The 16,371-nt window shown below is 43.8% G+C and overlaps 1 protein-coding gene across 8 annotated transcripts in view; it reads right to left on the bottom strand.

Annotated features, from left to right (window-relative positions):
- CADPS (calcium dependent secretion activator) overlaps positions 1–16,371 on the bottom strand; it is a 411,831-nt gene that overhangs the window by 298,172 nt on the left and 97,288 nt on the right. For all 8 annotated transcript variants that reach the window (XM_084902706.1, XM_084902705.1, XM_084902699.1 and 5 more), the window contains exons 2-3: positions 15,475–15,588; positions 5,260–5,592 (exon numbers count right to left, since the gene is read on the bottom strand). In XM_084902706.1, coding sequence (XP_084758832.1) covers positions 5,260–5,592; positions 15,475–15,588 — 447 coding nt within the window. The remainder of the gene's footprint in view (positions 1–5,259; positions 5,593–15,474; positions 15,589–16,371) is intronic.

Raw genomic sequence — 16,371 nt, 5'->3', positions numbered from 1 at the left:
CCTCCTGCATAGTATGAATTTAAAATACATACTCAACAAGTGGGTGAATTTATGATTAATGAAAGGTTTGTTAAATTAAAATGTTAATACTAGACTCTTATTGCCAGCCCCCTCAGATTTTTTTAAAAATATGTTTTATTGATTTTGTACAGAGAAAGGAAAGGAGAGAAATAGAGAGTTAGAAACATGGATGAGAGCGATTCATCGATCAGCTGCCTCTTGCACACCCCCTACTGGGGATATGCCCACAACCAAGGTACATGCCCTTGACTGGAATCGAACCTGGGACCCTTCAGTCCCCAAGCCAATGTTCTATCCATTGAGCCAAACTGGTTTCGGCCCCCTCAGATTTTAACCCATTTTTCTGTAATATATTAATTAAAAAACCATTATATGCAAAGAACTGTATTGTGTTTAGAGGGCTAAGAAATAGAGGTCAGTCCAAGAAGCAAAAATCTCAGCCAACAGATAGATCTCCTGGACATTTTTGGATTACAGACTCTATAATGAGGCATGGATACACCCAGTAATCTGGGTCACAGTTGAACGCCTGCTAATTTGAGGTTTCTTTTCAACATCTAAAATCTGCCAAGTGCTAATCAAGTCAAAGGAAGATCACACTGTAATAAGATAACCACATCCTCAAAGGTCGCACTGATGATGGTGTGGGAAAAGGGAAATAAAATGTCAAGAAAATCAGTAGATCAATAATGATAGGGAATTCAATTTTGAAAATGCAAAGGTGTTTGTAGAGTGGAAAATTATAATCCATGTGTCTCTAGCGAAGTCTTGCAGATTAGGTGAAAAATCTCTAGACATTCCGGGAACATAAATGAAGAGAATGCTGTCATCTTCCATTAGTTGGAACAAGCGAGTTATCCCTGTGGCCCCGTAGGCACAAATGCTGGCTGAGCAGAAGGTCAGAGTCATACAGCTGAGGTTTCAAGGCGCTACAGGTGAGATCAATAACAGGACAACCAGAAATGCCATTCTCACAGCACAGCTTCCAAACATGAAGAAACATAAACACACATACATACACACACACACACACACACACCCCACCCCGTCCTGGAAATGAGCTGGGTTGCTTCCCTAAGAAGAGTTTATGTAGACTTGCCTTCTTTTAAAACACACATCAGCAATGTTTTTCAAGAGAAAATGTGCACATGGTTGGGAATGAAGCAATAAAGAATAACTCATCCAGCTCAGCAGGCATGTGTCCTACTTGGGAATCAAACCATGATCTGATCACAGGACAAGGTAATTGTGCTTCAAGGAGAAAAAGACACAAACTGAGCCCAACCAGTGTTGCTCAGGGGCTACTTTCAGGGATGGCATCAGGGACTCAGCACGTCAGGGCACTAGTCACCCCAGCCATGCCTCCCACACCACTGGTGTGTGGATAATACATGAGGGCAGACTAATGAAGAGCTTCTGTTTCATTGGTTATATGTCACTTTAATGCATATTGGCTGCTTTTTAAACTAATACTCCAAAACTTTATTCATTACTTCTCAAGAGAAAGATAGGTTTAAAAAGTGACTTAGGCGTTGGTTTAATTAGAAATATTAAATAAGTAATCATACAGGTAGTACTTGGAAATGACAATAATGATGAAGTGGTATATTAATTGCTGAAGTCTAGAAAACAATGCAGAAGATTGTTTTCTCCTTACCCCATTGTTTTGAAAGCTTCCTTGCTGAGATTTTTGCTATTTAGTTCCATTTACAAAATACTTATATGGTTAAGGCAGAAAATTCAGAAACACAGAAAAGCACACACGAAAACAATAAAAACCAACTATAATGCTACCCCTTAAAACAAGTAGTTACGATTTTGTTTTTCACCATTCAATTATTTTGCCATAAAAGTAAAATCAAGCCTTCATACTTGATGTCATAGCCTGGTTTTCCATTTTAAAAGAGCCAGTGAATGCTTCCTGTGTGGTAAGCTTTCTTCTTCAACTACTATTTTACTGGCTGAAAAGTTATCTTTTATGTTGGTTAACTCCACCTTCTTGCACACACCTCAGAGTATTTGCTTATAACCAGTTCCTAGGGAGAGCTGCTAGGTCAGCAGGTCTGCCCTTTCCAAATGTGCTTGGCTAACGATTAACAGATTACTCTAAAAAAGGTTAAAATAATCAATTATCCCAATGGTCAGTGATGAAAATATCTATTGTATTTCTATAACATTTGCAATGTCTATCATTACCATTGTTATCTTCCTTTTAAAATACATGCATTATTTTCCAATATACTTGCATAACTCAGATTATTAAAGACATAGACTATACAACTAATCAGATATTTAGAATTCATTTATCTTTTGTATGAATTACCTGAATATGCCCTTTATCTTAATTTCTATTGATGTGAAGCCCTGAAGTAATAATCAGACTTAGGTGTGAGACTAGAATATAGTACTAAATGCCTTCAGTATTTCTGTCCTCAGAAGTACTTTAGGTTTCTCACAATCTCTTTTAGCTAAAGACAATCATTATTCTTGGGAGAGAGGCCATTATTTTTTATTGTGTTCTTTTCTAACTCATGGGAGAGATTTAGAAAATATGAGTCAAATTAATTGATTTTTTAGGAGAATACAACAAACTATGGTCTGGCCACACAGCCCTATTCAACAAGTTCAAAAATACTGAGATAAGAAATGGCATAGCAATGGATTCATTCCAATGATGCTGACATTTGAGCAAGAACAGAAAACACACATAACACACTGTTGTAATTAAAAGAAAAGTTAATCCCTTGGATAATTGTTTGCCTGTCTCTAATTTCTAATCTTACTTACCACCCGGGCGGGTGATTGTCAATCTTTCTGGAGCTCTGACAACCCACCTCCTTGTGGTGGAGAAGGTAGCAGTGGAGTTAATGGTGGTGGTAGATGGTAATACTACCTGCTTACATCATGAGGGGTGTAATAATATTTTAAATTGAAAAATAATTTAATTTTATGTTGAGGAGAATTTTAAAATACTTCTTGGCCCATCAATGAAACCCTCTACCTTTGGGTTGGCAATCAGTGTTCTGAATTAATGTGGCCAAGGAGAAAATAGGATGTCAGAAAATCTTTAAATGTAACATACACATTATATTATGAAATGCTAAACAGATCCCTACTTACTAACAAACCCAGAAAATTCTGGGTAAGCCATAGAATGAACAACAAGACCTATTTGCCAGTTAAAATAATCTGCTGCCATCCGTTTATTAATTCAGTAGGCAATTATTGATCACTTGCTATGTGCAAGAATTGTTTCATGTACTGGAAATATTAGCAAATAATGAAAAGGTGAATGAGGCTAACTGTCAGTGGAAATTGAGCAGGAAGAGGAAAACAGATAATAAACAGGCAAAAATAAGTGAATAAGAAGTGGAAAACAGAAATAGAACAGGGATATGGGATGGAGTGACTCGGTGAGGTGTGAGGCAAGGGAGAACTTTAGATGGGGTGGCCTGGAAGGCCTCTTGGAGAAGTTGGCATTTAACTGTGCCAGTGGGCAAAGGTCTTGCCAAGAGCATAGTGATCTGAGGGACAAGCAAATGCAAAGGCCCAGATGAATGTGAAGTGCTGGGGAAATGGGAAGGCCCGTTGGAGAGCATGTGGGGAAAGTGGTGTGAGCAGCCCTGGCTCATGTACTGCCTCAAGCCTTAGAGAGGAGTTGGGGTGCCTTCTAGAGGTGATGGGATGCCTCTGGAACATGACTGGCATGATGCAGATCACTCCTGCTGTGCTTGGTGGGTGCATTACCATGGGCAAGGGAGCAGGCAGTATTACCAGTTGGGTAGACACTGTGGTTGTCCAGGCAAGAGATGTTGGTGCCTTGAACTAGGAAGTAGCCATGGAGGTGAAAAAAAGTAAGCCTCCAAATCCTGTAGCTCTTATGTCAATCCCCTGTGGCACTTTCTGATACCGTGTTGACTTTTTGTCTCTTCCAGTGGACTACAATATATTTTAACCACTACCATTTATAAAGTCCGCACGCTACTCTGGGATTTATACACACTGATTCCTTATAATAATTTCATCCCAAGCTCACATGTCAGGAGGTTAGCTATCTCCCTGCAGTCATAAGCTAGTGAGGGTCATATTAAGATTTACCAAGGTCTGCCTTATACTGAGCAAGGCATAAATCTTAGCCAATACGTTAGTGTCTCCATTCAACCTACCTTAGGGGCAGCATTGACACAGGTGAACCAGGCCATAGCTCAGTTTCTCTAATGGTTCTCAGAAGGGGAGGACAGCAAAACAACCGGAGGGTGGGGGGGACGGCACTTGTATTTAGAATGCAGATTCCAAGGCCCTGTCCAGAGAATGCAGAAGTAGCATTTCTAGGGCTTGGGCTTGGCCGTGTGCATTGGCCGTGTGCTCCCAAGTGCCAATCACTGAAATCTGCAGAGATTGCAAAGCTGCCACTCAATAAATATTGGTTGTATGAATGCAGCCAATGGAAAGGTTTGCAGGAAATGAAGACCTGGGGTAAGTACCTCACACCCCCAGCCCCTGATCCAGAGAAAACAGAAGCCCATTTAGAGCTGGGCCCAAGCAGAGCCCCAGCTAGCCCCTTCAGGTCCCCTCAGAGATTACAGATGTAACTACCGTGTTTCCCCGAAAATAAGACATCCTCCGAAAATAAGACATCCCCTAAAAATAAGACCTAGCACAACTTTGGGAGAAAAATTAATATAAGACACTGTCTTATTTTCGGGGAAACAGGGTATCACAGGGGCATGGCATACTCAGGCCTCTGGAAGCTTTCCGTTTCCAATCATTACCCCTGATGGCCAGGCCGGAGGGCCAATGGTCTCCCAGCTGAGGCAGTACAAGCCCCTCAAGAGGGAAACACCATCCACTTTAAAAGCAAAATAATTTTTTCTAAAAAATCAATTAGTTTGATCTTGTTGAATTTCTGACACATGGGAGCTAGGCCTTACTCATAGGGCTGATTCACCCTTAGATACATTAGGCACAGTACCGAAGGCCCACCAGACTCCTAGGGGCTCACAACATGTTTTAATTCCTTTTAAAACCAGAAGGTAACCATCCCATCCTGTTTTAGCCTGAATTACATTTAACTCTTACCAATGTAGTTGTAAAATGTAATTTTTAATGTGTTTGTCTTTTTTTTTTTTTTTATAAATCAAGAAATGGCCCAAGAAGGCAATGGTGTCTAGAGCACACAGAAGTCACCACGTGGTCCTGCTTACTCACCACTCTGCGCCCAGGTGATAGGCAGCTTACCTGGCAAGCGTTGTACAGGAGCTGATGTTCAAACTTCTTGATCCCAAGGATGTTCTGGAACATCTCGTAGAGCTGCTCTTTGCTCAGAATCAGCTCAGAGGCTGCGCTGGCGGTCATCCGGGCCTGCTGCTTCCTGGGGTCCTCTTCCCCGCGGTAGATGGCGTCGAACTTGGCCATCCAGGAGCTCAGCACGGTCTCCTTGCTGAGGCCGTCGATCTCAGGGAGGCTGCGCACCCTCTTCTCGATGTGCTTCTTGAAGACCTCCCGGGAGTCGTTGGCGGAGCAGCCCCCACTCTGCACCATGCGGGCCACGCGGTCGCTCTTCAGGAACACCTGAGGATAGCAGGGCCAGGAAAGACATCAGAAAGTCAGTCCTGGAGACCAGCTCACAGGCATCACAGCAGGCCCGTGTGGTCACAGCCCCATGGCTCTTAGCTGTGCAAACTCAGAAGTCACACATTTGGCTTGGGATCCAAATGTGGAAAATGAGAATAACAACAGTACTTAGCAAGGATCTCTGAGGCAGTGATATTCCGGGAAGGCAGCATAAGGTATATAGACTCTGAGCCCAGGCTGCCTGGATTCTTGCTTTGCTATTTAGTGGCTATGTTTCTTTCAGCAAGTCAATCTCTTGTACCTCAGTTTTCTCATCTCTAAAATGGGGGTAATAGTTCTCTCTACATCACAGGTATTTTAAAATGAGGACTAAATGAGTTAATATATGACAAGCACTTTTAAAAATAGCCCATATTAATACCTAAGGGGTTGTGGTTGTGGTTATTATAGTAATATGTAAAACAATTGGGCTGATGTCCTCACATAGCACTAAATGTTAACCACTACTTACAACTAGTTTTACTAGTAGCCTCTCAGTGATCCTATCACAGTTGAAATGGAACCAGTATTAAGCAAATCTGTATTTAATGTCTGTCTCCCTTTCCAAAATGTAAACGCCTCGTGGGCAAGGACTGTGTCCTTCTCGTTCCCCCAGTGCCATGTGTCCCCAGTATATTACCAGGCGCTTTGAGAGGAAGTGAACCTAGCAAGCAGGTGTTACATTCAGTCCATTTTGCATACAGAAAACGGAGACTCCAGGGAGGGGAAGGGACTTGTGCTTGGTCACTCACACTGGCTGACTGTAAACCCATGGCCTTGTGGTTCCTTCCTTCTCTGGGGGGCTCCCCTAGTGGGGAACCTTGGGCTGTTCTGTTGGTGCTGCCTGGGTCTTGGGACCAAGACATTCATTCTTTGAGATCAGTTTGCTCTTGCTCCAGTGCCCAGCACAGCCACATGGCCCTGGGGTGTAGACAAGGTGGAGAAGCGGCTGCTTCATATCCACTGGAGGGAACACCTGACATGTGTGAGCTGTGTCGTGGTCACCCTTCAGGGGAGCAGACATGCCCTTTCAGAGGCAGAACAACCGTTCGCTCCTCATCTGGGTGCAGGAATCGCCCTGGTTGGCCAGGAGATGGCATCGCTCGGGGCACATTCCATCGCTGCTGCCTCAAGGGCTCCCTGGGTCAGATAGGCGGCCCACGCTCACCATGACTCCATGCTCTCACTTAGGAAGAAGGAGGCTGCGGTCTGGCTTCACAGGCCAGAGGCCATGGCCTACTCGCCTGCACCTCAGAACTGGTCCTCAGCTGAGATGGTAGAGTTCACTTAAAAATCCATTTTAGAAAAAATATTCAAATGAATCCTTAGGCCTTATAACACTTAAGGAGCTGAAGAATTCACCTGAAACTTTGTAATGTTAATATAGATCGTTTCCACCGAACACACCATGACTCAGTTTTAGATCTAGATCTCAAAGAACTTACAAATGTGGAGGCAAACAGAAAAATTTTGTGGGGAGGCAGGAGCTGTAAACCATGGTCCCAGGCCAGTTCTGTCACTGGTTTGCTGTGTGATAGTGGGTTAGTCACCTCCCCTCTCTGACTCTCCAATTTCTAATCTGTACACGGAGGGAGTTGAACTATAATATTTGGGGGTGGTATTCTTCCAGCTGTGATATCTATATTCTTCTTTATGAGCCTGTTATTCTTCCTCTGATCACTTAGAAGGTGGGAAGCACTGTAACAGGTGCCAGATGCAGACCCAGCCTGCATGCCTCCATGACATCATCTTAATAATCCCACCCAAAGAGCTGTTACAAGCTGGGACACGCGTTAACAGGGAAAGTACAGGGGTCCAGCCTAAACCCAGGAATGCTTTCTAGTGTGGCCAGGAAAGGCCTGCTGGAAATGACATGTGAGAGATGTTAGGTGAGGAGAGGGTGAGACAGTCTCTCAGAGATAGGGAACAACATGTGTACAGACCCCCCGTGTCTGAGACCAGAGCACCCAGGGTGGCTGTGGCAGTGAGGGGTGGGAGAAGGACCGACGTAAGATGCGCAGGAAGGGGTCAGGTGGCCACAGCACGGGAGGCCACATTCGGTGAGTTGGTCTTCATCTGAAGGGCACTGAGAGGCCGTTGAAGGTTTTAAGCTAAGACGTAACAAAATCAAGTTCACATTCTCTGTCTTTACTGCGGAAAACAGGCCTGAAAGGGGCCAAGAGAACTGGCAGGAAGTGTTGTTCAATTCAAAGGGGCCGGCGTTAACTCTGTTTTCAGCCCTAATGAGCAGGAGAGGGCACTTGAAAACAATGAACAAAGAAGTCACACTTTCCTCTTCATCTGTTCATACCAGGGTCCCATAAAGCTGGGCCAGTCATAAGCCCTCAGCACCATCTTCCTTCCCCACAAACCCTTCCATAGCTGCCACTTGTCATCTGCCTTTGTGACTCCTGGGTAATATCTGAGTGTGAGGAAGGCAGGAGTTGTAACTGCTTTTCCCTATTTTTTTTTTCCTTCAAGTGTCTAAGACAGTGTCTGGCACGCAATTGGTATAACTTTGAATGAGTGAATGAGTAAGAACAAAGCAGACTTCTCAAAGCAAAGACCCTATTGAGAGCCTGTCTGGATGGGGCAAGAAGGTAAAGGCAAAATCAGCAAGCACAATGTATTGGTCTCTGCAACAATGGACTGAAGCGAGATGGTGGGGGGCGGGGGGGGGGGGGGCGGGGGGCTGATAACAGTGGAAGCAAATGACCCCGGCTGGAGTCTATACCTGGTGGTGACGCCTGGATCTTGCACACATCACCTGCTTGACACAGTCCCTTCCTTTGCTCCTGTGGCCACTCAGCAAACATTTGTCCCTTAAGCTCTACGAACCCCACCCTCCTTCCCTGTCACATGGGGCGCATGCAGCCAGCCTTCTTTGATGGGGATAAAACTTTCTGAAAGGACTTTGAAAAGCAGAGGGCTCCATCTGTCCAGAGGTAAGCTCTGATGGCCAAGCCCAGAAGGAGGGGACATGCGTGGAACGTCAAGAGTGTGAGGAAGGACGCTGAAGATTGAGGAGACAGTAAAGATGAAATGTGAGACAGCTGGGGGCCCAGGGGTGGCGGCAGAAAACTAATTTTCCAGGCACATCCTCTGTCTTGGCTTCTCAGTCCATCATAAGGGACCTGGGCCAGCCTTGCCCTGTCTTGAGTACAGCCTCTGAGCACCGACATGCTTGTGTCTCTAAAACCACACTGATGCTCATTTGTACTGGGAGCGCTCTCTGGTGTTTTTGGTTTGGTTTGTTTTGTTTTGTTTTGTTTTTGGCTGTTCTAAGGGACTTCAACCCCAGGCACAATTCTATGCAGCACATTCATAAATCCTCTCTACTCCTCTGCCAACTTCCAGATAGGTCATAATGGGAGACAGAAGATGAACAAATAAATATGGAATGGTGAAGGGCAATCAATTCAGTGGCTCGCCCTCATCCATCAGTCCCTGCCTCCCTCACCAGAGCCAAGCAACCTCAAGGTTGTTTTAGAAACCCACAGCACACCAGTACTTTAATGACTGCACACGGTGCGGGGCAAAGCTGGCCCAGGGCCCACTTCCTTACTGACAGGCTGAGAAACCAAGGCAGCCCCTTTCCTGCTCTACAAAAGCACACCATCCAAAATAAAGAACAAAAAGACCTAGGTGTTAAAGTCAATAAGGTCTACACACACACACACACACACACACACACACACACACACCCTGCTTACTGCCAGGGAATGGCTGCATCATAAGAGGAGCAGGTTCTAGTTAGAGGACTTGAGTTCAAATCCTGGCTTTGCCAGTTGCTAGCTTTGCTCCTAAGCAAGTGGCCTAATCTTTAGGGGCTTCAGTTTCCTTAACTCTCAAATGGGAATCATAGCTACCCATCTTGGGAAAGAATTCAACCAGACAATGAGTGTCAACCGGTGAGCATGGTGTCTGCTGTAAGAATGTAACTAAAGTTACCTATTATTTTTTAACAGATTACCATGCAGCCATGAAATAAGCTATTTTTTTCCACTGGCATCTAAGATGTCCATGATCTGTTGTTAACCTGGAGATTTCCAATGGTAGGGTTGAGCTGGGCTAGGAGGATAGGAGCATGACTCTGGATCAAGATCATAGGTAATAAAATATTTTACTGATGAGGGTGTCATATGTTGATTTTTCGCAAAGGTAAAAAGGAGATTGAAAATTACTGTGCTACTAAAACAAGTGGGTTATTAATATACCATAGTAATTTTATATCTTAATACAGAAATCAAATAGCTATTGGTAAGTGTACAGACATATAAAAATATCTGAAGAGATATATACCCCAATTTAATAGTAATTGTTTAGGATGATGGAATTACAGGTATTTTTCTAGCCATTTTCTTTTAGATTTCTTCTTACACTGTCTAGTTTTATAATTGGCATGCTTTACTTTCCTAATTACTTAAAACAAGTCTTTCTACATGAAAAAAAATACAAAATTTACCTTTGTTGAGGCAAGATGAATGTTAATTTCTAAAATAAAATGCACGTTTGGATCTTAAAGATATCCCTCACCAAAAATTAAGGGATCCTGGTGCAAACTTCAGATGCACATCTGGGGCCATGATCTGTGGTGGATGGAGGGGTTCAGATTCAGAGTGGGGTGCCACCGGATGAAATGGGATAGGAGTAGATTCATACTAGTGACAGGGCGCCCATTATATTCTGTGGCCTGTCTTTCTAAAGTCAGTCTGCTCCGGTTCCATTTTTTCTTATGCTTGATTATTTCTTTTAATAGCAAAACAACAACAAACAGTTGTTCTTGTTGTTATTATATTTAAGGCTTAACTTAACTGCAGTCCGTTTCTGTTACTAGCAACTGGAGAATCCGGTGATACTCATTCAAAGGCAGTTTGATAAATGCTACGCAGGCCTTTGCTAGAGGAGATCAGCTGAAAACAAGATGCAGCAAGCCAAAGTCAGAGCAGTGCATGGCTGACGCCTGATGTCAGCTGTGGGGCTCCAGTGCATGTGTGTCTTCACCGACGACCTGTACCCTCACTTCCCACCACACCCCACGTTTCCTTCCTGGGATCTGAATGAGAACGGCTTTATAAAACTCTTCCACCACCTCTCTTTCTGAAGGGCCCGGCCCAGCCTGTGCAGGAACCAAGGAGGTGGGAGGTGTCGGTGAGGCTGGAGCTGAGGGTGAGAGAAGACGTGGGGGCCGGGGAGGAATGGGGCCTCTCCAGTGCCTCAGGGCTGAGGCTGTGGGAACAGGCCAGGGCCGCTGGGCGATCTCAGAGTGCCCAGCCCTCAGAGCCCTAATGGAAGAGATTAAGGATTAGCCGCTGTCCTGTGTGATAGGCTTTGACAGTCCGGGCCACTAGGAAAGGATAAAGCAAGCCGGCATGCTCCGGAGCGCCTCAGAGAGCCTGGCCTCCCTCTCTCCGGGCCCCGCTCACGCCCAGGCCTCACCAGCTGGCCGGTTGGTGCTGGCCAGCCGGGGCCACACTGGGCTGGTGGGCACAGGTGGGAACTGTCTTTACTCCTCTGGTGTGTGACAAGCCACTGTTCTTTAGTACCACAAGGCTAACACTTGACACTGACTTTGCCTTTGCCTAGTGCAGTGGTCGGCAAACTGCGGCTCATGAGCCCCGGTTTGCAGCTCTGTTGATTAATGAGTTTGCCAACCACTGCTAGACTAAACGTTACCATGTTGTTGGAAGCTGTGAGGATTAGGCAACTGTGGCATATTGTGTGCAAAGAGGTAAAGGATAGTATATGACAGTGGTTGGCAAACTCATTAGTCAACAGAGCGCCAAACTGCAGTTTTCCGACCACTGGCCTAGTGCAATAATCTCAGAACTTTTTGAGTAAAGATTTTTTTTCTTAATGACATTACCTTGGTAGACTGGAGGTGAGACATGGTGGGTGGGGTGTGTGTGAGAAAGAGAGTATGTGTGTGTGTGAGTGAAAGTGTATGTGAGTGTGAGTATGTGAGAATGTGTGTGAGAGTGTGTAAGTGTGCATGTGAGTATATGTGCATGTATGTGTGTGAGTGAGAGTGTATTTGTGTGAGAGAGTGTGCATGTGAGTGAGTGTGTGTGACTGTGTGTGAGTGTGAGTGCCTGAGTGAGAGGTGTGTGAAAGTGTGCGTGTGAGTATATGTGTGTGAGTGAGAGTGTGCGTGTGAGTATATGTGTGTGAGTGAGAGTGTGTGTGTATGTGAGTGAAAGTGTGTGTGTGAGAGTGTGTGTGTGTGAGTGAGAGTGTGTGTGTGAGTGAAAGTGAAAGTGTGTGAGTGAGAGTGTGTGTGAGTGAAAGTGTTTGAGTGAGAGTGTGTGTGTGTGAGTGAAAGTGTGTGTGTGAGTGTGTATGTGAGTGAGAGTGTGTGTGTGTGTGAAAATGTGTCTGTGTGTTTGAGAGAGAGTTTAGAAAGAGAATACATGTGAAGTTTTTCTGACGAGCATACATTCCCCCTTCTCCTGGTAAAAGTCACCCTAATTTCTTACTGGGAATCCATTGTATTTCAATACCGATGGCTCTGCTGGGACTGAGCCTGCACTCGGGCTCAGAGGTGCTGTGTGTCCTAGGCCTGAGTCCCACTCTGTTCCACCCCCTTCTACTGTGATTGGCTCCAGAAAAGACATGCCTGACCCATGTCCCTCCATCCAGTCACCCGGCCTTCTGCTGGGACTCCCCGTGAAGAGGCTCTCTGTGCCCCTGGGGCTGCAGGGGGCCAGCCTGCCTGGGCAGGAAGCCGGGGACGAGCACGAGGCCGAGTGTGTGGAGGAGGATGCTCGTCCGGCTGCACCTTTGCGTCTCAGGATGGAGCCACAGCTGAGCCAGGCCGCCCTGGGCTTTCAAAGGCTTGAGCAGATGAATCTCATTTTGAAGCCAATTTGAAGTAGGTGTCTGTCATCTGTAATCCAGAGACTCGTGACTCAGACAGACACTGACAGAAAAGTAATTGCATTCCAGATTCGGGGAGAGGAAGAGACATTAGCTTCTCCATCACCGAGATCAAAGGAAAGGGGTGAGAGAAGGGGAACAGACCTAGGCTCTGCCAGGCAGTGCTCCCCTGACCCTTAACTGGGGGGTCTGTGCTGCAGAGGATCCCAGGGAACGTGACCATAAGGCTTTGAGCATTACTGATGACGGTGGCTAACAATTAACACCCCACCTTATTTCCTGTTACCCAAATCTCAACATGAATCATTCAGTAGGAAGGCAGGGGAGGGTGCGGATAAAGGGGAGAGATCAACCAAAGGACTTGTGTAGATGCATATCAGCCTAACCAGTGGTCACAGAAAACACAGGGGTGGGGGCATGTGTGGGGAGGGGTATGGGATGAGAATGGGGTGGAGGGGGAAGGACAAATATATGATACCTTAATCAATAAAGAAATTTAAAAAATAAAGATTCAGTAATTTCTCAAAGCATGGATTCTCATCAGACTAAAAAAAAAAAGTGATTTCAAACAAACTGGCCAGGACAGAAGAAAATATAGGGTCACTGTAGATATAATGGTAATTGACAGAGATTCATTAGCATGCTGATGACTTCTAATTTTCAAATTTAATTAATGGATAGAAATGGCACTTTCTTTTAATTTATGTCATTAGTCAAATGAGCTTTCTAATTGAGATGAGCATTCTCAAAATTTATAAACTGGTAAATGACTTTAAACATAAACTATCGATAAGGTTCCATCTGGGTCTGGTCAGAACTGGCTTTCAGAACTTGAAGAAAGGGTGGGGGGAACAGGGATTCATTTCATTTCCTGGCCATTTCTAGACAGATACGTTGTAAACTGTATTCAAGTTATTCACTGCCACACCTTCATAATGATTCCAAATCTCATCTCCACTTTTCATTAAATGCAACCAAAACATTACATCACATCAGGCAAAGCAGTAAGTTTGGCCCATATTGTCAATAATTGATACAGCTTATAAAATGTAAAGGAAAAGCTTAAATTAAAAAACTTCTAAAATAGATCGCATAGAAATTTCACTGAGGAAATGGCATGTAAAATGAGTCTGTGGCCAGACTCGGCAAATATCATAAAGACAAAGGCTGTTTACTATGAAAAAGTAATTGGCAAGCTAATCAATAACATTTTCCCAAGATCTAATAGTGGTCTTGCTCCACTCCCCGTTAAAGGAGGAGTCACCTGCTCCAGCAGGAATGGAAGGAGGAGCACCAATGTTTCTGATCTGAAATAATTTGCACCCTAATATTTTTTTTTAATTTTTTAAAATATATTTTATTGATTTTGTACAGAGAGGAAGGGAGAGAGATAGAGAGCTAGAAACATCGATGAGAGAGGGTCATCGATCAGCTGCCTCTTGCATACCCCCTACTGGGGATATGCCCGCAACCAAGGTACATGCCCTTGACCAGATCGAACCCAGGACCTTTCAGTACACAGGCCGATGCTCTGTCCATTGAGCCAAAATGGTTTCGGCTGCACCCTAATAATTTTAAAAAGAAAGTAATCCATGGTGAAAAATTCAGTTTGTTGGATTTCCTTACACCTATTTTAGAGTTTATTGTTATGACAACATACCATAAATTGCATGTGACAACATACCATAAATTTTTCCACGCTTAGGGAATGGTTTCTAATGCTTTCAATCTAGTCTTGACAATGGGTAAGACTTTTGAGGCACAGGATTCCAAACACAGAAAATATCTGGATCATACAAAAATAGATTCATATAAAGTAAAAGGTCTTTCAATGACCAAATAATCATTTTTAAAAATGTGTATGTCAGTTAAGAATTGCCAATAGGAAGGCATGGCATGTCCACTTGCCATTAATGATGCACCATGATAGCCAATACGCACATTATGTAAGAATAATGACTAAATTTGAAGTAAAACTGTATATATTTAAATTGTACACATGTTTTTTTTAGGTGTGCAATGTGATTATTTTATGTACATATATAGTGAAATAATTACCATGATCAAGCTAATTAACATACCTACCTATCACCTCAGTTAACATTTTCTTTTTATTTAAGATCTACTCTCTCAGAAAATATCAAGTGTGCAATAGTGTCATTAACTCAGTCATCATGCTGTACACTAGATCCTCAGAACTTACTCATCTTAAAACAGAAAGTCTGTACCCTTGACCAACATCTCCCGCTTGTCCCCCTGTACCCACCGGCAGCTGCCATTCTTAGATTTACAAGTAAATAAATTTTTAATGCTAAAAAGAAAAAACAGCACTAGTAGAATTCTAAATTCTCTTTACTATTAAATAAAGAGAATTTAGAGGTTTAAAGGTGAAAAATTACTTGTAATATATATTCTCTTGCTCCTAGATTTTCTCCTGAGAATAGGGGTGCATTTTTGACAGTGTTCTTACTTGCAAAAAGAACTCACAGCACCATTTCAGTGGCAAGGAGAGAAAGATAGTGAATGCACTGTTCTTAGGAGATGTTAACATCCTTCAGAAAGATTGTAAGTGGAGGGAAAAGGCTCCTGCTTCGCTTCAAGTTATAGCTGTGGTATCTAAAGAGTGTGACCTTGAGTAATTGGCATAGCCTCTCTGAACCTCAGTCTCTTCATCAGTAAAATGGAAATAATATCAGGACCTAACTCTGAAGACTGCTATAAGGATGAAGCAAGAAATTGCATGTAAAGCACTCAGCACAGGGCCTGGCATAAAAATCAGTTGGTAAACAGTTGCTTCTAATAGTTTTCCCCAAAATAAAATACAATTATTCCTTAAAATTGTAACCAATCACCAGCTGCTTTGCCTCAGGAGGAGTGGTTCTATGGAAGACCAAGGCTGCTGTGCCCTCTGAGCCTGGGCTGCAGGCCTGAGTGGTCCCGCCACCCTTCCTTATGGTGTCTTACCTCATAGTAGCTCTGGACAGCATTCATGAAGGCCTCGTCAGCCACGATCTGGGTTTCCCCGTTAAGGAAAGCCTGGAAGCGGTCCTTGACGGTCTGCAGCTGCTGTTTGCTGATCTGGAAGAAACAGAGGGAGAGGAAGAGTGAGCACTTGTTCCATCCAAAGATCAAGGGACTTTATACTCAGGCCCGTTGGTGGGCAAGTGAGAGTAAGTTTGCAGGAATTTTTTATTTTATTTTATTTTTTTAATATATTTTATTGATTTTGTACAGAGAGGAAAGGAGAGAGATAGAGAGCTAGAAACATCGACGAGAGAGAGCCATCAACCAGCTGCCTCTTGCACACCCCCCACTGGGGATATGCCCACAACCAAGGTACATGCCCTTGACTGGAATGGAACCCCGGTCCCTTCAGTCCCCAAGCCGACGCTCTATCCATTGAGCCAAACTGGTTTTGGCAGTTTGCAGGAATTTTTTGAGGCAGTTGTTAAACACAGCCATTTCTAAAAATTAATATGAATTACAGTTAAATAAACATGTTAAACAAAAGTTAATACATATTCAACATTCATTGTTTTTTTATTATTTTGTCACATTTTACTCTGATGTGTACTTTTGGGGTTATTTACATGTATTGTTTGTATTGTGGAGATGATATATATGGGCTACTACCACATGTCTCTCCCCAACTCCACATTCAGTGACATGTTATTGGAAGCCAGATATCAGCCAAGGTGGGAGCAATTACAGCATGGAAACTGGCAACTGCTGCAAGCCGGGCAGTTTGTTTGTTGGTTGGTTTGGTTTAGTTTGTTTGTTTGTTTGTTTGTTTTAGAGATGGTTGTTCATTTTGTTTGTTTGTTTGTTTGTTTTAGAGATGGTTGTTCCACACACCAGGTG

The sequence above is a fragment of the Pipistrellus hanaki genome (genome assembly GCF_964339955.1).
Source record: "Pipistrellus hanaki genome assembly, chromosome: 13".
Classification (NCBI taxonomy): Eukaryota; Metazoa; Chordata; class Mammalia; order Chiroptera; family Vespertilionidae; genus Pipistrellus; species Pipistrellus hanaki.
The sequence above is the reverse complement of the archived record's forward strand: the minus strand, read 5'-3'. Positions and strand labels throughout refer to the sequence as shown.